At 37.6% G+C, this 21,571-nt stretch overlaps 2 protein-coding genes and 1 long non-coding RNA gene across 3 annotated transcripts in view; 1 reads left to right on the forward strand and 2 right to left on the reverse strand.

Moving 5' to 3' along the window:
- Nucleotides 1-21,571, reverse strand: part of LOC137404148 (centrobin-like) — a 577,594-nt gene that overhangs the window by 62,621 nt on the left and 493,402 nt on the right. The gene's annotated exons all lie outside the window — the stretch shown is intronic.
- LOC137405478 (uncharacterized) lies at nucleotides 1,801-2,314 on the forward strand. The gene is made up of 3 exons (XR_010979765.1): nucleotides 1,801-1,864; nucleotides 1,976-2,067; nucleotides 2,198-2,314. It is a non-coding gene; the product is annotated as an uncharacterized lncRNA (long non-coding RNA).
- On the reverse strand, nucleotides 10,042-19,219 carry LOC137405516 (serine/threonine-protein phosphatase 6 regulatory ankyrin repeat subunit B-like). Its single transcript, XM_068091815.1, has 5 exons — nucleotides 18,541-19,219; nucleotides 16,906-17,067; nucleotides 10,829-10,957; nucleotides 10,544-10,639; nucleotides 10,042-10,145 (listed from the first exon to the last, which is right to left on the reverse strand). The coding sequence occupies exons 1-5, from the start codon at nucleotides 19,217-19,219 to the stop codon at nucleotides 10,042-10,044; spliced, it is 1,170 nt and encodes a 389-aa protein (XP_067947916.1).

Here is a 21,571-nt window from a genome sequence, read left to right on the forward strand (position 1 = left end):
ACAAAACTACGACCTGAATGTGATGAAAGGACCTCTACTTCGATGTCTTCAAGACACAGAAGACGAAGATTTTGATTTTGTAGTGAAAAGAACAAACAAGATGAGCTGTATTCAATCAAGAAGATTCAAATTCTTGGATATTTCCAACTTCATTGCTCCAGGATTTTCCTATGCAAAGTATCTCAAAGCTTTCAAATGCTCTCAACAAAAAGGATTCTATCCTTATGAATATATGGATGATCTTGAGAAGTTGAAACAACCGTTTCTACCAGCTAAATAATGCTTTTACAGTTCTTTGAGAGATGAACATATTTCGGATGCTGATTATGAAATCTGTTTAAACATTTGGAAACAAGAGAAGATGAAAACGTTAAAAGATTTTCTAGTATAGTACAACAATCTCGATGTAGTACCATTTGTTGAAGCTGTAGAAAAACAAAAAGAAGTTTACAGAACCATGGGAATCGATATGTTGAAAGATGCCATTTCACTTCCTGGATTGGCAGTAAAATGGATGTTGAAACTTTCAGATTCGCCTCCTCATCCTATGAGTTCTCATCATCAGACAATCTCATCACATCATTTCAAAGCTTGTCAACCTGTCTGTCTGATCAAGGAAAGTGATAAAGATATTTACTTTACTATCAAGGACAATATCGTAGGTGGACCTAGCATTGTTTTTCACAGACTTCATGAGTCGAAGAAAACACTGATTCGAGAAAGAAAGTTTGGAAAGGAATCCAAACTTTGTGAACTTATTCTAGGAGTTGATGCAAATGCATTATATTTGTGGAGTATGATGCAAGAAATGCCTACTGGAAACCCTAGAATAAGACGATTCGAAAATGGATTTGCATACACTCATTCTCGAAAAAATAGCATGGCTGCTCATGGATGGTTACAATTTTTGACTTGGAAGGACAATATTCAAATCTTACATGAAAACAACGATAAAGAATTTAGAATTGGACAACATAATCTTCCTGTTGATGGATATTGTGAAGAATCGAATACAGTGTTTCAATTTCATGGATGTTTCTGGCATGGACATAACTGTAACAAGACCAAAGGAATAAGTATACATCCATATAAGAATCGACCCATGAGTGAAGTTCTGGAGGAAACGATAAAGAAGGAAGAATATGTTAAAGAACTTGGATATCGTTTAGTAAGAATCTGGGAGTGTGAATGGAACAAGATGATTGAGGATAACACCGAGATTAAGAACTTTATTAGTATCTTCAACGAAGAGTTTTATCCTTCCAATTCCTTTGCCACCGAGGATGAGATTATTCAGCAGATTATAAAAGGGGAGATATATGGATTCATTGAATGCGATATATCTGTTCCTGAAAACTTATACGAAAAGTTTTCAGAAATGAGCCCCATTTTCAAGAATACATCTTTGAATAGAAATCATCTTAGTGAAAGTATGAAAGAATTTGCTGAAAAGGAAGGAATGCTACCTCAAGAACAACGAACTTTGGTGGGGAGTATGTTTGGAAAAAACATTTTACTACTCACCACTTTAGCAAAATGGTATCTTAATCATGGATTGATTATAACCAAAATATATCAAGTCATAGAATACACCCCTAGAAGAGTTTTCCAGTCATTTGGAGAATCTGTCTCAAATGCTAGAAGAGCTGGTGACAAAGATCCTGACCAAGAGTTGATAGCCACAACCAATAAACTCATTGGAAATTCATCGTACGGGAAAACAATCACTGAGAAATTAAAACATCGAAATGTCAAGTATATTCAAGGAGATTATGAAGCATCCTTGAGAGTACGATCACACAGATTTGAATCTTTGGAGGAAATCGTTGATAGCTTCTATGAGTTGACTCAACACAAGCCTTCGGTTAGTAGTATATATTTATTATCTTATTGATATAATTGAATCATAATGAAAAATTTACTTGAGCTAATATATGTAAAGGAATCTAATAGGACTGTATATATATTTATTCAGATGAAAATGGATATACCTGTACATATCGGATTCTCCATATTACAACTGGCTAAACTTCGGATGTTGGAGTTCTACTATGACTTCATGGATAGGTAAGTAATCTCATTTGTATCTTTTAGAAAAAATATGTATAATGGTAAACATTTGAATGATAGTTTTTGAAATGGGAGTATTATAATACTAAGATAACAAGAATTAAGGATTAAAATTTTTTTATTTTAGATACTTCGACAGAAAGGACTTCCAGTATGTGGCGATGGATACAGATAGTGCCTACATGGCTCTTTCAGCACCTATGGATAATATCGTTAGAAAAGAGATCGCTGATATATACTACAAAGAATATGGAAAATGTTTTCCTAGGATGTATTGCGATCGACACGCGGATGATTTCCAACTCTGTAAATCTGTTCCTACAAAGTTGTGGGAATTACAAAATTGTTGCAAAGAAGTATATCAATATGATATAAGGACTCCTGGTTTATTCAAAGTAGAATTTTCAGGTCATGGAATAGTAGCCTTAAATTCTAAGACTTACTTTTGCTGGAATGATGAAACTCATTCTACAAAGCATAACAGTAAAGGATTAAGTAAAACTACGAATAGTTTTACAAAAGACACTTTTTTAAAAGTATTACATTCAAGATCTCCTAAGGAAGGGGTAAACAAAGGTTTTGTAAAAAAAGACAATAGAGTGTTCTCATACACTCAACTTAGAACTGGATTAACATATTTTTATTCAAAAAGAAGAGTATGTAACGATGGAGTGAGCACAGAATATATTTTAGCATAATTTTTAGAAGTGAATTTGTTGTTAAGTATATATGATAGTAGAGTTTTGCTCCTCGATGTATTATTACTATAAAATTTTATTTTCTTCATTGGCTCTTCTTTTCGTATATACAATATCAATAATATATAACTAAGCTCATATAAATTCAATATACTATCCAATGTAAAATCATTTCGAATGTAGACTTTCTCATAGTAACATGACTCAAAACATTCTGATTAAAGATTTTGTTCCATTCGAGGTTGCAGAAATAATCCCAGATAACATCTTGGTTCATCTTGACAAAATGAACAAATTCGTACACATCTTACCGAGGAATGTTTATACTACATTCTAGGAACAGCTGCTTTTAGAAAAGTTGTGTCATTGAAAAGATTAAAGTCCAACTGTGTCTGCAGTGCGTTGGAATGCAGGGAATGTTTGGAATCAACATTATGTGTAAAAGAAATATCGATAACACCCTCAGATTTGAAGATGACCTTTGAATGGGTTGATCTTGAAGCTACCATTCGAGAAGGTAAAATTGGAAAAAAGGTTGATTTAGAATGGATTAACAGATTTATCGCGACCGATTTTAAAACGATGGAAGAAATGATTTTTGAAACCGTGTTTTGGAATAGAATTCGGCACTACATGACTCATCCTACTCAACGTGATGAAACGAAACAACTGCTCTTCAGAAGACTCATTCATATAGCACAATTTCCATTAATCGGAGAAAGAGTGGAAGAGGAAATCGAGCATGAAATTGATGATGTAATTATAGATGAAAAATCTGTTGGATGAAAATAAAAAAGAAAGATTCGGAATGATATTAAGTCTACTCCTCTAGATTTCTCCACCATTCTTCAATTTAGCTCTGTTGGTGAAGGAACCAAAAAAAAAAAAACGAAGAAAACAGAAACAATGTCGGTTATATTTCTAGAGGAGTTTATTCCAGCTCATCTTAAGGATGGACAGTTATCAAGAGTGGTTGTAAAGAAAAACACAAAAAAATTCATCAGAAGAGTTACTGAAGAAACTTTTTACTATGTTATCGGATTCTATATCTATAAACGTTTCGTAACATATTTAGAAAGTCGGTGTGGATGCTTCGAGGGAGCTCGAGGATGTCAATATTGTATTAGAATAATGCAAATACAATATGGAAATGAAGGATTGACTCGACAAGAACTTCATGAGACTTTTGCCGAACTCGATATTGGAACGTGTTTGGAATCTGCTCAAATCGGACCAAGGAGTGACAAAGTCCAACTATCATTATTATCCTCACTTGATTGGAACACACCTTCAAACATAATATTAACCGAAACAAGACTTTATCCATATTTGAGAGGAGAAGCCAATGATCAACATGCTACAAATCGTTACTTCAGTGAACTCTTACATATCAATGGGAAGAATTGATAATCATCACAGTTAGACTTTGCATAATTCTTTATATTTAATCACTTTATATCCAAGAAGGATTGACTCATCAAATAGAATTGAATAACTTTTTTTGTATAGTATTTCAAGATAATTTTGAAGAATGAACTATATATATTATATTGACATACTTTTTTATGCATTTTCTTTGCCTACTTCAGTCAAGAGAGTAGTATTTTAAAAAGACACTATGACTATAATGAATTTGCACATTATAATATTTCTCATTTTACGCTTTACGGGAATAATAAATGGAAATCAAAGAATTCAATATGTTACCGATGCGAATAACTGCTTAAGCAGAACACTCAATGAATTTGAAGTTTCATTACTACTTCCATTCGAAGAAACTACTTTATATCACAAGAATAATGAAACATGCGGAAGAATATTTCCATTGGACTACTTTCATTGTGGTTATCCATTACCAGGCAATCACAGATTTGCGTGTAAAGAACTACTAAATGAAGATGAAACAGATGGAAAAAACCTATACCTTAATCCTATAGTGTCAGCTTCATCGGAGCAAGTTCTAACATATTCTGAATGTGAATATTCAGTTCAAAATTCCACAATCGATATTCTAATTGATTTCAAATTATTCTACAGAGGAGAATTATGTGGATATAACTCTACTCTTTCAATGTTGCAATGTCCTCCAGGATCGAATTTTCAAGATATTGACTTTATCTGTAATCTTCAACCTATTTCAAATTCTACTACACCTAAAGATACCTTCATATATGATAATATTGGAAATAATGAAGGATTAGATTTGTTACTTCCTGTTCAGTTTCTCAATTCTTTGGGAAAATCAACTCTTATTTTAGTTCTTCGATGTGACACAGAAATTGATGAAAGATGTATTCCAAAACTTTCCTTTTTAAAACGAATGACAGAATGATTTTGAATTTTTTGTAACATTTATAGTTTATATTTTATAATAAAAACTTATCTGTCATTCAACCAAATATATAACAATCTCCGGAAAATCAACCCCTCGGTGTCCCAGATATTAACCCCCTCACTCATCCGGTAGGTAATCTCTCGCTCTCCTCGATAATCCGCGAGATCCACTCCGGAAAACCATCCAGCCCTCGATGTCCCAGATATTCACCCCCACTATTCCACCGATAATCGGCGACGATTCGCCCGACTAATCCGCGACGATTCCCCCGACTAATCCCGCGATAATCCGCGTTTAATCGGATGACTCATCCCCCGCTAATCGGATGACTCATCCACAGATAATCCGCCGATTACGCCAGGAGCGGATCCGTAACCCCTCGAATTCAACCCCCTACTCTACACCACAATTTCCCCTCAAACCCCAACATCTCATTCAACTCCACACGATTCAATCTACACCCCTAGCCAATTTAATTCACAACCCCCTTTTTCTATCCCCCCTCTGGATCCGTCACTTTTATGTGTAGATCTGCTCTCTATATACTACTTCTGCCTGATGAACTGCGTAGGGTTGTGAGTATGCCCACTTTTAGACGTGCCCTCAAGCTGTACCTGTTGAGCGGTGAATAAATAGTTTCTGGCCGCTTGCTGTTAACTTGTGGCCCAGCGCCTTGACTAGCAATGCTACTGCGCAGTTTGGGCCTCATCATTATTTATTTTCTTTTTCTTTTTTTCTGTTTCCATACTTTTTGATGAAATAAAACAAACAAACAAAAACTAACACCCTGGTAGTCTGGTGTGTCGTGAGAGATTGTCTTGTGTAATAACTAACTTCATGATTATTTCCAAATGTATCAACTTGGTCGCTTAGTGCAGGTATAGTAGTGCGTTGCGCAGCTGTACTAAAAGTTGTGAGTTCGAAACAACATGGGAAGCATTCTTTTTGCATAACTAACATTCATACATTTAAAAACAGCAGCCATGCAGACTAGCATTTGCCATGCAGTATAAAGGTTTTGTCTGCATTGTGCATGCCCAAACTAATGCTTGCATCAAACTAATTGAATCCAGCAATTTTCATGGTTTTATGTGGCAAGGGTAGGTAACTCCTTGAACGATTGTGTGCATAATTTTTAAAGATTAGAAGTATATGAAGGTTTTTTTTTCCAGTTCATTGACTATTGTAGCCTCAGGCCCACTCTCTCATGAGTCCTTACAAGGAAATAGTTTATACATTTAAAGGGTGTGAAGGACTGGTATATGCCACAAACAACTAGAGGCTTTTGAAGAGAGTTGCAGGCTAATCCTCTCAGATACGAGTGCGGAATGTTTGTGCTGGTTGGTTAGTTTCTAGTCCCCTTCATTTGTTCTTCCAACAAATAACCATTATTAGAATCAAACCTGCTATGAATAACTTTCAGTCTTTCACATCCTTACAATAACTTCAATCTACTTAAAAATAAACAATACCTTGTGTGTTTAGTCAATTCTTACAGCCACCTGAATACATACATTGAAAAGGTATTGTTCACGATGTAATGGTTTCTCCCCTTCATGGCTATAGCTTGATTAACTCTGCCTCTCACAAAATGAAGGCTTGTTTGAAGACTGTAGAAATAGTACAGCTCGATTTTACTACAAATCCTCTGGTTATAACTCACTGGATTATCCTTGTGATCCTAAAACAGATCCTGTCAGAGGTTATAGTGACAGTCACATTGCTCTCATATCGAGGCTCACATTGTTCCTCACACTGGCCCCTTGATCTGAAGCTGAACATTTCAGTGTTTAGCTGCCAAAGCATTGATGTCTGGAGAAAAATGAATAATCAAACTGCACCTCGTGCACCATAAAGTTATGATTGAGCAAGTTTAGCCATATTGCTCAGCGTCAGCTCACTCATCGTAATCTAGTGCAAATTGGAAGCACACAGTCTGATTATCCAAATATAGCCTTTATGCTTATATTGCCTGTAAGAATAGAGAAACAATGATATACAAACATATGGGAGGACAGTGTCTAAAGAAAACAAGGCTTTTGCGCATCGCCAATAGCTTAGACTCGCGGCAGCTCTAACAAAAGATGCTTAACAATGATTACTGTGTAAATAGTTGATAGACAGCTGAGTGTTAAAATGTTGATGGGAATTTTTTGCACTGAATCCCATTCTGTTGCTATAGTCAGCCTATATGTTCATGATGACTGGCAGCGGTACTATCTGTACTAGGTCTGCTAGAAGCCTAGCAGAAGATTAGTAACAATGAATATGCATCTAAAGATTTAATAGAGAGGTAATTATTAAGGTTTGAAGGTAATTGTTTAACCAAAGTCACTGGTGCTGTCCAGTTCCACTTATCTAGTCACGAAGACAAACAGCCTTCCTATACATGCCTCAGATGCATAAAGACATAATCTAGTCATAAAAACCAACATTCTTCATATAGATGCCTCAGATGCAAGAATTGTAAAGCATGCAAGTATCATAGCATAATAAACCTAATGCATTAGTAAATGTACTTTCTTTAACCAGTTTCAGAGCCATCACTGTTTCTAATCTGACAACGGAGGCATAGCTGCAAATATGTTCAAAACAGCTCAATTCTTAGTCAGTGATTGGGAACCCTGTCATGTGTCACCCCTAACATTGATGACTTTGGCATAAGTTCTTTATCTAAATTACTTTAAGTAGACTAAGTTAAGGACAAGAGTTACAACCTCTATTTTAGTCATTTGTTCTATTTGGTTCCACTTTAAACAGTATTCAATAATATTACTATATCCTCTCATTATACCTAAAATAGTTAACAATGTTAGTAGAATATATTAAATACACTTTGTCAATCATGAATCTTTAACAACTTGTAGCCTAGTTTCAACATATTTTGATTGCAACATTATAAATACCTGCTGTTTTTTATTTGCTTACTTTAGAGTCTAGAAAATGAAAAGCCATGTTAAAAAGCGTCAGCGTTACATAATGGCTGATGCTACACAAACAAACCGTTGTTATGGCTACATGTTAGCTAGTACAAACTAGCTTTACCTAATAATTCAGCATGGGCACTGTTCATAGCAGAGATTGGTGAGACCTCCATAACTACAATCACTTATCTCATCTTCGTTCTGCCATACCCTAGGACTATTAATTTTGTTTTAAGGATGTTTACTTGATGAGCTTTGCCGGTTATTAGTTGTCTATCAAACGTTTTACACAGAGTTATAAAATAGGCCTATACTGCTGGAGTACACACCTTTGGGACAATAGCAAAATATCTGGCATACCGGTTTGTTTGTTGGTTGCTAGGTGACAAATAACTTCGTATTTATTTTATGGAGGCAATATTTGTTTTAAGCCTGATGTGCACCAGTTTACATTATTCAGATACTGAATGTGTTCATGTGCTGATCATAATCATTTGTCTTTCTATCCGATAAACAGGAGATCTAAGGTCAACCCGCTATGTGTTACTTCCAGCATTTCGTAGGTTATTAACTTACAATATCTTTCATCCACCTGGTAAACAAAATATATGTAGGTAATACAATTAATATCTTTTTGTAGCCTCAGTATAAACTAAAGGTATATTATCCATGACTGGTATCAAGGCTTTGATAAAATTGATCACACACTAACTACATGTTCAATCGATATCTTACTATTCAATGAGCATACCTTTACCTTTAAGCCTAGTTCCCATATACGCCAAAGCGATGACAGCGCTGCAGACGCTGCCGGTTTTAGTTTACATTTCTAGATTCTGTCGATTCTAGGTTCACAATTCAACGGTGAAAAGTGAACCTAGACACTGAGTAGCGGCGGGTACCACGATCAACGCAAGAGTTTAACGCTGTTTAAATTTTGTGAAGAGCCGCAGGCAAAAACCTTCCCATAATGCACTGGATAGGTGCAGGTCTGCATCATCGAAAGGGCACGCCAAGCGAACATTTTTTATGCGAAAATTTGCGATGCGGCTTTATTTGAACAGACGCCTCCGAGACTAGCTTCGCAAATTTTTTGCAGCGCAAGATTACTGCCAAGGTCTTGCATTCGACATAAATAACCAGGCTTTAGGTTCCTTATGATTACAATCCACATCAATAGTTGCCTCATCATAGCATCGCAAAAACCAGAATGCTGACTGTTAACAGGCAATCATGAGAATATTACATTACATCTGACCCATTTGCGTCCATAGTTTTACCTTATCATGGTGACAGGAAGGAGCAGCTTTTAACCCAATTAAAGGATACATGACAGCAGTTGAGTTTATGCATTTTACCAAAACATTCAATTGTAATCTAGGATTTTTTCATGAAATAATTTTCAAGTTTTATTTAGATTGATAAGGAACCAGACTTTACATTGCTGGGTATGAGACAATATATTGTAACTTATAACTAATGGTGCACTCTGTGACATAGCCTTGGGTCATCAACAAATTCTTCAAGATTTATCTAACTAAAGGCTATAATAATACCCCAAACTTTATTTTATGAGGAATTATTAGTCATGTTCATCAATTCGAAATCATATCTGCCCCATATAACAAAGTTATAAATTTGAAAAGAATGTATTCAGTTATATATTGTAATTGTTTAAGAAAGTCTAACAGTGCAATATTTACGGATGAAGAGACAAAGTTGAAAGAATAAGTATGCTTAATCAAGAATAATAAAATACAAGCACGGTGTATCACAGTACAGAAAAAAACATCATGTGATCACTTTGATGATGCATGTCTAGTGGGGCTCTTGTGTGTCCTTATATACTATAAGCCTGCCCTCTGGCTTGAGGGCTGGCTGGTCATTTCTCTTCCAGCTCGAATTTAGCCGGTTCGGATCGAGTCGTCTTATCGGTTTGGTAGGGCCAAGTTGTAGTTCACCCGGGACCTTTAGTGTCTGTCTGGACTAATCATCAGTTGCGGTTGTCACACTTTTAACTTTCTGGGTCGTGCCATTGATTGCCTGTGAAATTCGTATCACCTGGAGTCTGTAGGTACGCAGCGAATTGTTCCAAGCTCCGCTGAGTAGCAGCCAAATCTGAATAAACAGAAAACCCTCATCACATTTATTATATAAATAAGGGTTACTTTTACTAATGATCAGGAATATATCAATGACAAACCTCTATCAACATGCTAAAGGCAGTCTAAAAGTCAAACTGCCGCCATTTTGATATAACACCATGAACTTATGCAGTAAATTCTCACACACTAAGTAACTCAAACGACATCAAAATTTCTACATGAAGTTACCAGGAGTGAGTCAGGATTGATCAACCACAGCCTTATAGAATCAGACCATCAGAGCAATACAACATCTAGTATAATATACACTAGTAGGTATTTTATAGGTTACTAGCATTGGGTAATACTAGATACTCAAGATATAAGGTGGAGAGTAAATAGTCTTATAGGGTTTATATGAAATAAAAGTACCCGCTCTTTGCTGTCTAGCCTCTTCCCTTACTAATGATGACATCCTCTGGCTGTCCTCCTGTAGTATAGTTACTTGCTGTCTAGCTTGACCCAATGCTATAAAAGTGAGCATGAAAAACTGTCTGTTACATGTGCGACACTGTTACTGCTTATATTTGTGCTTGGATGTAAATAGATCTGCCTACTCTGACTCTGATCTGCATTGTTAGTTACAGAAGCAACAGACTTCTCTCCCTCAGTACTATACTAACAATGGACTAGTGAAACAATAACATAGAAAGTTACCTTCTGCCAGCTGCTGAGTTTGTCTCTGTAGAGCTGAGTATTTCTGGTTGCTTTCTATCTGTAGAGCAGAATGTTTCTGGTCACTTTCTATTTGCAGTTTTGTTATTCGTTGTCTAGCGTCATCTAAAGCTGCAGCAGAGTGAAAAAAAACTTGCTGTTAGATATTCAACACTTCCACTGCTCACATTTGACAATGACAGCAGATGCTGAATACATTGGTGAGTATATGTACCTTAGCACATTTACATGCTAACAAGGCTTTCATATGCATTATTAATTACAGAAAGAACTGAATGAATGGGCATAAAGGCAGGAATGTAAATGGTAGCGCAGAGACTGAGGGGTGTAGAAGCAGGGAAATATGTAGAAGCAGAGGCAGTGAGTGGGTCACAGAGGCAAGTGCCTAGAGGCAAAGGCAAGTGCCTAGAGACAGAAGCAAGCTGGCCTGGCAGTGTGGGTGTATGGTGCCTTACAGTGCCTCGCGTTGCGCGCTCACCACTCGAGTAGTACAACTCGAGTTGTGAACGCGCAACGCGACTTTTTAAAAGTAAGGTGCAATATATCGGTATTACGGTAGCATAACCGTAGATTTAGTTATATTAACAATGGTACATCAATAGGCACCCATTAGCTAATAGAAATTAAACTGTATGTACTGTAAAACTAGAGCTAATAGCGAATTATACTAAGCCGAGTTTGCAACTCGAGTTGTACAACTCGAGTTCATCAAAAATCCAGGCCGAGTTCTTTTAACAGCAACTCGAGTTCAACAACTCGGCTTGAGAACATCTCATCATTTCATTTTCTCTAGCTATATTATCTATATATGGAATTTATTTTGGTGCATCATTAAACGCTGTTGAAATAATTTCTATGTTCATTTTCGGTGTTCATTCAGTTTTTTTGTCAGGTTCTAGAGAGATAACTCTTTTTTCCTTTGAAAAAGAAGTAGCCTACCTCCCACATATATTGTTTTTTATTTTGCTTTTTACATTCTACAATTGTTTTTGTCTCGTTATAGTTATAGAAATAAATAAACGCAAATATTGCCAATATATATATATATGTATATATGTCTATATATTTAAACTATTATTATTAAATTTCTGTAAATGTTCTGTCAAAGAGACACCCCAATTACTCGCTTTGCTTTTTTACAAACCCGCGTTAGTTTTGCGTATAACACAACTCGAGTTAATCATAAACCCAGAGTTGTACAATTCGGCAACTCGAGTTGGACAACACGGCAACTTGAGTTGGACAACACGGCAACTTGAGTTGTACAACTCGAGTTGTGAACGCGCAACGCGAGGCACTGTAAGGCGCCATAGTGGGTGGTCGAGCTCAGTCTTGAGCCGTTCTATAAATATACTCTACGTGCATTGTATATAGTAGCATAGAGGCTGGCAATCTTACACACAAGTAGGCAGGCAGATTATGTGGAGTGCGATAGAGTCGTGTACTCAGCAGTGAAATTGGGCAATCGGAATTTACTTGAAATCAAAAGCGCATGAGCTTCATGGACTCGCGCAAGCTTGTGACAGGTTGGCTGGCTGACTTCCAAGCATGTGGGGCAAACAGGCTGTTAGATGCTTTTCGTAGGAGCCGAGGCCCGCATACTACTAATAATAGCTTGACTGCTCAGCTAGCTAAACGCTGCAAGCTTGATCGAGCTGTTTGCAAGGCGAAACTTTCTTGAACATGCGGATCTATGCATTCCGGCAGGCTGGTTGCTTGACAAAGGTTCTATACACTTTCTCTAATTTGACAGCAAACTTCTTTCCTTGGCTGAATAACGACTGGCCACTAGATGCATTGAAGCAGCACTTAGTGTGTTACACGCATAAGCCATCCGCGATTCCTTAGGAAAAATTTAATTCTTTTAAAAGTTATAAAACTTTGTAGTTATTGCCAGCCAAGCCACACAAAAATAAATTTTGATGTTTTTTACAAAAATTCCTCCAAGAACTAGCAAATATTAAATTCCTCAAGTCCTCTGAGCAGCACCAGCAAATATCAATTTCATCAAAAATACAACATCACCCTAGCTGTTCCTAATACACCTGCCACAGAAGAGATAACACATATTGTCTCATAGTACAGAAGTGTAATGTTTCATATCTAAACACCAGCTTGAAGGAATGACTCACTAGTCTATCCCCACTGACCTCTCTCCCTCAGTACTATACTAATAATTGACTAATAAGACATTTACATAGGAAATTACCTCCTGCCTGCTGTTCAGTTTTTTCCTGTAGAGCAGAGACTTTCTGCTGGTTATCTCTCCGTAGAGCGGAAAGTTTCTGGTCGCTTTCTCTCTGTAGAGCGGAAAGTTTCTGGTCATGTCTCTCTTGCAGTGTTTTTATCTGTTGCTTAGCGTCATCCAATGCTACAATATAATAAAAAAGAACATGTGGATAGTACATAGAGCCGTAGAGACACAGGCAATTCTAGAAGTGTAAAGGCGGAGGGGTGTAGAAGCAAAGGGGTGTATAGAAAGAGGGGTGCAGAGGCAGGAGCTTGCGAGCAGAGGCAGGCTGGCCTGACAGATATGCTCAGCAGAATTCAGACTCAAGCTGCAAGCGTAAAGAATTGTCTTGATCAGTCCGGCTATATGGCCGGCAGATATTTATGCAGGCTGGCTGACACAGGCAGCCGGTTGGCAGACAGACTCCATATTAGTGCGATAAAATCAAACACTCGCCACAAAAACAAGCAATGGTGGTCGACTTAGAGGCGAAACATGCGATCATTGACTCATTTGACTCATTGACATCATTGATCATTTTTTGACTCGGTGAGAGTGAGCAGGCTTGCTTGCAGACAGGGCAATCAATTCGTCTATTTGAAGAACAGAACATATAACCATTGTCTACTAACTAGGAGACAAAAGCCAGAAATCGTTGTCAGCTCGGCAGCGACACAGATGACCGTGATTGACTCTGCCAATCGGGCAGGCAAACTGGGTGGCAGACAAGCACGGTCAAGCAAGTGGTGGACACGGTAAGATAGACACATAAAAAGCAGGTGCCAGCAGATGTGGCTGGTAAGCAGGCAGAGAGGCTGGCAGGCAGGCTGCTAAAGCTTGCCGTTTGTTTTAAGAGACGAGAGTTGCAATAGTAGTAGCGGTCGAGCTGCTATTACTATTAAGATAAAATATTAAAGATAAGTGTAGATCGAATAAAATCTAAGAAGAAAATGAAGCTCATTTCACGTCTACCAGTCTTAAGGTGTCAAGCCTCTGGTAAAACTAATCTTGCTGTTTGAATTATCTAAATTATTATCTAAGCAGCACCAGTAAATATGAAACTCTAACAGAACGCAGCACCACACTAGCTAGTCCTGTTAGCATCTGCCATAGAAAATGGAAGCACACATCATCTTAGAGTTTGTAAAATAAGAAAAAGTTAACCTAATTTTAATCTTTATATCAAAGATTAGTATTGTTATAGATTAAAAGCCTGAATATTAAAGCAAGAAGCTGCTACAACATGTACTTTAGTCTGTCATCTAGTTTACTACTAAACATGACAAAGGTTAGAGTCATGTTATGTTAGGAACAATTAAAATGCTGTGGATAATCTACAGCAGTGTAAAATATGGTTGTAATACTTTCTACTTTCTATCAAAAACTGCTGCATAGATGATTAGCTATTCATAAAAAGGAGTGTAATGTTTAACCCCTAACCTCAGCTTGAAGGAATGACTCACTAGTCTACCACTACATACAATAATCATAGTATCATTATTATTGTGTTAAATTTTTCACATCTCAGACATTTCAAAATACAGAAATATTAACAGACAGAATAGTGTGGAAACCGAGAGTCGAGCTACTGAGTCTGCCACAAGGAGTTGATATTTAAAGAGCTGCTAACATCACTTCAATCCTACCAGTTTTGAATATTAATATTAATTGAAATACTCAGACTATAAACTGTTCAGCTGGAGGCTGGAGACAAGCAGCACTCTGTCTATGCAAGACTCAGTGAGTTTACAGGAAAATAGAGATGCAATTATCCAGGGTATGTCCCAGGGTTCAACAGTAAATGTATACAATGAATGAATTACTAGCATTTAGTTTAGATTTTCAGTAGAAAGTTGTTGAGACTGAAGAGTTTAGCAGTAGAACAGTTCAAGTGAGTAGCTGGTAGAGGGTTATTTTTACTTATGAGCAGGGAGATTTCAATGACAAACCTCTATCAATCTGCTAAAGCAGTCTTAAAGTCAAACTGCTGCCATTTTGATTTAACACCATGAACTTACACAGTAAACTCTCACACCCTACGTAACTCAAGCGACATCAACATATCCACATGAAGTTACCAGGAGTGAGCCATGATTGATCAAACACAGCCTTATAGAATCAGACCGTCAGAGCAATACCACAGCTTGTATAAAATATACTAGTAGGTATTTTATAGGTTACTAGCATTGGCTGATGCTAGATAGTCAAGATCTGAGGTGGAGAATAAATAGTCTTATAGGGCTTATAAGAAATAAAAGTACCTGCTCTCCGTTGTCTAGCCTCTTCCCGTAATAATGACGACATCCTCTCGCTGTCCTCCCGCAGCGTTGTAACTTGCTGTCTAGCCTCAACCAATGCTATAAAAGTGAGCGTGAAAAACCATTTGTTACATGTGCCACACTGTTACTGCTTATATTTGTGCTTGGATGTAAATAGATCTGCCAACGCTGACATGCATAGCCAATTACAAAAGAAACTGACTTCTCTTCCTCAGTAATGTACTAACAATAGACTAGTGAAATAATAACATAGAAAGTTACCTTCTGCCTGCTGCTGAGTTTGTCTCTGTAGAGCTGATACATTCTGGTCACTTTCTATTTGCAGTGTTGCTATTCGTTGTCTAGTGTCATCCAGAGCTGCAACAGAGTGAAAAAAACTTGCTGATAGATATTCAACACTTCCACTGCTCACATTTGACAATGACAGCGTGTGCTGAATACATTGGTGAGTAGATGCACCTTAGCCACCTTAGCAAATTTACCTGCTAACAAGGCTTTTATATGCATTGTTAATTACAAAAGGAACTGAATGAATGGGCATGAAAGCAGGAATGTAAATGGTAGCGCAGAGACTGAGGTGTGTAGAAGCAGGGACTATGTAGAAGCGCAGAGGCAGTGAGTGGGTCACAGAGGCAAGTGCCTAGAGGCAAAGGCAAGTTCCCAGAGACAGAAACAAGCTAGTCTGGCAGATGTGGGTGGCCGAACTCAGTCTTGAGCTGTTCTGTAAATATACTCTACATGCATTGTATATAGTAGCGTAGAAGCTGGCGATCTTGCACACAAGTAAGCGGGCAGATTATGTGGAGTGAGCTAGAGTCGTGTACTCAGCAGTGAAATTGCGCAATCGGCCTTTACTTTAAATCAAAAGCACATGAGCTTCATGGACTCACGCAAGCTTGTGACAGGTTGGCTGGCTGACTGCCAAGTAGGTGGGGCAAACAGGCTGTTAGGTGCTTTTCGTAGGAGCCGAGGCCAGCGTACTACTAATAATAGCCGGAGTGTTCAGCGAGCTGAACGCTGCAAATTTCCTCAAGCTTTTTGCAAGGCGAAACTTTCTTGAACATGCGGATCTATGCATTCCGGCAGGCTGGTTGCTTGACAAAAGTTCTATACACTTTCTCTAATTCCAGAGCAAACTTATTTCCTTGGCTGAATAGCGACTGGCCACTAGATGCATTGAAGTAGCACTTAGTGTGTTACACGCATAAGCCATCCACGATTCCTTAGGAAAAATTTAATTCGTTTAAAAGTTATAAAACTTTGTAGTTATTGCCAGCCAAGCAACACAAAAATAAATTTTGATGTTTTTTGTAAGAATTCCTCCAAGAACTAGCAAATATTAAATTCCTCCAAAATGCAACATAACACTAGCTGTTCCTAATACACCTGCCACAGAAGAGATAACACATATTGTCTCATAGTAAAGAACTGTAATGTTTCATATCTAAACACCAGCTTGAAGGAATGACTCACTAGTCTATCACCACTGACTTATCTTCCTCAGTACTATACTAACAATGGACTAGTAAGACATTTACATAGGAAGTTACCTCCTGCCTGCTGCTCAGTTTTTTCCTGTAGAGCAGAGACTTTCTGCTCACTATCTCTCTGTAGAGCGGAAATTTTCTGGTCGCTTTTTTTCTGTAGAGCGGAAAGTTTTTGGTCATGTCTCTCTTGCAGTGTTTTTATCTGTTGCTTAGCGTCTTCCAATGCTACAATATAATAAAAAAGAACATGTGGATAGTACATAGAGCCATAGAAACACAGGCGATTCTAGAAGTGTAAAGGCGGAGGGGTGTAGAAGCAAAGGGGTGTATAGAAAGAGGGGTGCAGAGGCAGGCAGGCACATAGGCAGGAGCCTGCGAGCAGAGAAAGGCTGGCCTGACAGATATGCTCAGCAGAATTCAGACTCAAGCTGCAAGCATAATGAATTGTCTTGATCAGCCCGGCTATATGGCCGGCAGATATTTATGCAGGCTGACTGACACCGGCGGCCGGTTGGCAGACCGACTCCATATTAGTGCGATAAAATCAAACTCTCGCCACAAAAACACACAATGGTGGTCGACTTGGAGGCGAAACATGTGATCATTGTGGATTTGGCAGCATAGCTTGAGATCATTTTTTGACTCAGTGAGAGTGAGCAGGCTTGCTTGCAGACAGGGCAATCAATTCGTCTATTTAATGACCAGAACATATAACCATTGTCTACTAAGAGGCAAAAGCGAGAAATCGTTGTCAGCTCGGCAGCGACACAAATGACCGTGATTGTCTCTGCCAATCGGGCAAGAAAACTGGGTGGCAGACAAGCACGGTCAAGCAAGCGGTGGACACGGTAAGATAGACACAGAAAAAGCAGGTGCCAGCAGATGTGGCTGGTAAGCAGGCAGAAGGCTGGCAGGCAGGCTGCTAAAGCTTGCCGCTTGTTTTAAGAGACGAGAATTGCTATAGTAGTAGCGGTCGAGCTGCTACTACTATTAAGATAAAATATTAAAGATAAGTGTAGATCGAATAAAATCTAAGAAGAAAATGAAGCTCATTTCACGTCTACCAGTCTTAAGGTGTCAAGCCTCTGGTAAAATTAATCTTGCTGTTTGATAAGGAATTCTCTAAGCAGCACCAGTAAATATGAAACTCTAACAGAACGCAGCACCACACTAGCTGGTCCTGTTAGCATCTGCCATAGAAAATGGAAGCACACATTATCTTAGAGTTTGTAAAATAAGAAAAAGTTAACCTAATTTTAATCTTTATATCAAAGATTAGTAGTGTTATGTATTTAAAGCCTGAATATTAAAGCAAGATGCTGCTACAACATGTACTTTAGTCTGTCATTCAGTTTACTACTAAACATGACAGAAGTAGTTGATATTTAAAGAGCTGCTAACATCACTTCAATCCTACCAGTTTTGAATATTAATATTAATTGAAATACTCAGACTATAAACTGTTCAGCTGGAGGCTGGAGACAAGCAGCACTCTGTCTATGCAAGACTCAGTGAGTTTACAGGAAAATAGAGATGCAATTGTCCAGGGTATGTCCCAGGGTTCAACAGTAAATGTATACAATGAATGAATTACTAGCATTTAGTTTAGATTTTCAGTAGAAAGTTGCTGAGACTGAAGAGTTTAGCAGTAGAACAGTTCAAGTGAGTAGCTGGTATCACACTGTATAACAATCCTACCTTCTACTACTGGCTGCTTCTCCCATCTCTTTAACAGCTCTGATGATTCCTTATTTCCCTTAAACTCAGCTTCCTCCAATGGAGTCCTTTTGTCTCTATTCTTTATGTTGAGGAGTGAAGAGACAGTCACTAGAGACACGGATCCTAACATGACCTTCAGGGCAGTTGTGTTTCCACTGAATGCTGCATAGTGTAGTGGAGTGTAGAGGTAGTTATCCTGTATGTTTAATAGGGAGTCTCTCTGTAGTGAGGAGAAGCTGTAGAGGAGGAACTCTATACACTTGCTACTTCCACGCGCTGCAGCCAGTACTATAGCTGTGTTACCGAATCCATTCTTCTCAGATACAAACTCGTACTTCCTCTCATCACTCACTGTGTCTATCAGTAACTCTACACACTCACTCTCTCCCCTCCATACAGCAAGGTGTAGTGCTGTACGTCCATCCATCCTCTTCATCCAGAGCAACTCGTCTGCTGTACTTCTGATTGGTGAGAGAAGCAGACGACAGATTTCTGGGTGGCCTTCTGCTGCAGCCACCATAACAGCTGTGTATGAGTCATGCTTGATAGTAATCAGTAACCTCAGTAGCTCAGCTGGTTGGACTGACTTTAAGGCTGCCCTCAAAGCACTAATCTCTATCTTTCTCTCCCTCACATACTTCTTCAATAATCCTTCCATGTTTAACTGTAACATATGTACTGCACTCTATTAGCTGCTGCATACAGTAAAATATGATAGAGAAATGGGTACAAAATGTGACTCAACTGCAGAGTTGGAAAGCTGCCAACCATAAGAGAGTGGCTGCAGGTGAACCCTGGATATTTACAGAGTATAAAAATGAGTCCAGGGATGTCAGACTCTGGCAGAGCTGAGAAACATGAAATATCTGCAGTAGGAATTGTTTGCTGGTCTGATTATGACTGAGGAATGAGACCAGAGCCTCCTGACCTTAACTTAACCTCACTACATGACAGACTCTATGAGTCTCCTCAGGGTAGAGAGTGATAGTCTCAGGAGGTCAGAGTTATATTATAAGCACACTGACTCAGTGTCTCTCCTCATCTACTCTATTATTCCCAGTCAGTACAATATCAACAGATGCTAATATAATACATAAGTTATACTTACCTGTTGCTATTCTGTTTGTCACCTGCTCTGACTACTACAGGCTTCTTTATAGCTTGCGGCTGGTTATAATAATGTTATCTGTCTCCTGATTGGCTGAGCTGAATAAGATCAACTCAAACAGTGATTCATGATGAATCTATCGGATATTGAATAAAGGAACAGAAGCTAGTTGTTACTGCAGCTTCATGATTGGCTGGTTCCACAGCCTTGGTTAGTTTCACTTTCTGTTTAGTATTTAAAGGGAAGTTTATCTGCTTAATTTCATATAATAAAATAACAAACATGATGTTATTTTACTAGTAACAGCATGGCCTCGGGCACTATAAATATTCACATTGTGACCACTGGCAGTAATGTGACGAATAGGAAATTTTATAAAATAAACCTTTATACAATCCGTGTTGCTACAATTGAATAGAACTCAAGATAAATATCCGTCTTTGATTAACATGTAGGTACTTAATACAATGTTTTATATTACATTTTAGTAATAATCAATCACACACAGTAAATAGTTAATGAAAATATTTAAAGACTCAAGTAAGTACATGTATGTTAAATATCCCAGCATATCAGCTACTCACATTCAGCTAGCAACAACAATGCATAACTTATAGACACTTGCTAGCCAATGTCACACATAGTAAGATAGCTAGTGGCACGTACTAGTCAAGCTCTACAAATTAAGGCTACTGCTTCTCATATACATTCCCAAATACCAAACACATAGTTTAAGGGCAGATAATAAACAACATTGAAGTCAAGGATGCTTGAAAGCTTGTTACGCTTTTCAAAGACACATGAAGTTTTGTTTGAAATAAGGATTTGTCTGCTCATTGCAAAATGTGGCCATAATTGTGATAAGGTACGCCAGCTTAAATCAATAAAATTAGATATTTCATCTTTGGTCATTTATATATTTTAGGTTTTAGGTAATTTTGGTTAGTATATTTTATCATGTGACAAGGCAAGTTAGCAGTGAGTGAACACTATTTAAGTATTTTTACAACTTTTATAAAGACAAAGTTTGGTATTAGCATCTGCAATCAAAAAGCAGTTGATAAATTCTTTTCAATTTTTTTAACTTACTGTAAAACCTATAAATGAATGTTACCTCCATTTGAACATCACTTCGACATTTTTTTAACTTTACAAACCCATAATAGCAAGTAAAAAATTGTTCTCCAAATTGTAGTAATAATGACTCGGTTCCATTAATAACAAACGATTATAATTAGCTTTCAAAGCAACACAGTAAAAATGAATAATATCTGTATTAGACTAATCGTCAGGGCCGTATCATCCTATACTGCAGCTACTGCCATGGTAGTACCTATTTGTGAAGATAAAAATCCCGGAATTCATGTCATTTTTGCTTGATTTTATCACTTTGGCTGGCAAAATTGCCAAAAGGTCGTTTATCGGTTGCGTGGGGAAACGGCATTTATGTCGCTTTCGATAGACGTTTATTAAGCTGCCGTCTCGGAACGTTAAACAAAGGATATGAATGCTAGTAAATTTTAAATATCATCAACAAGATATTAGTCGATAAATTAAGATATGAAACGATTACCCGAAAGGCGTTGCTTTGTGCTAAAGAAATCGCGCCTCCTTGGAAAAGAATAAAAGCTGAAAATACCAGTCAACATCGGCTTGACTTTCCAAACGGTAAAATAAAATATTATTTGATCAAATATTATTTGATAGCTCAAACTTGAATCTTCTACTTCTTGCTCAGTATTATAGACTATAGTATAAGTGCATTATTTTTAACATGGTGCTCTATTAATTTTACCATTCAACTCTACAATAATATTTAAATAAATTATTTCATAGGAGACTACTCGACTTCTACACCATTCAGCATTATACCCGGTGATAATTCTACCTCATGCTAGCAGT

This window comes from Watersipora subatra, chromosome 9 (genome assembly GCF_963576615.1).
Source record: "Watersipora subatra chromosome 9, tzWatSuba1.1, whole genome shotgun sequence".
Taxonomy (NCBI): domain Eukaryota; kingdom Metazoa; phylum Bryozoa; class Gymnolaemata; order Cheilostomatida; family Watersiporidae; genus Watersipora; species Watersipora subatra.

Excerpts from the sequence above, each read along its gene's own strand:
- LOC137405516 (XM_068091815.1), bottom strand. The coding sequence starts at position 19,219 with ATGGAAGGATTATTGAAGAAGTATGTGAGGGAGAGAAAGATAGAGATT. Across the intron at positions 17,068-18,540 it reads GAAGCAGCCAGTAGTAGAAG|CATTGGAAGACGCTAAGCAA; the intron begins GTAGGATTGTTA and ends ATTATATTGTAG. Across the intron at positions 10,146-10,543 it reads GGCTAGACAGCAAAGAGCGG|ATTTGGCTGCTACTCAGCGG; the intron begins GTACTTTTATTT and ends CTGTTTATTCAG.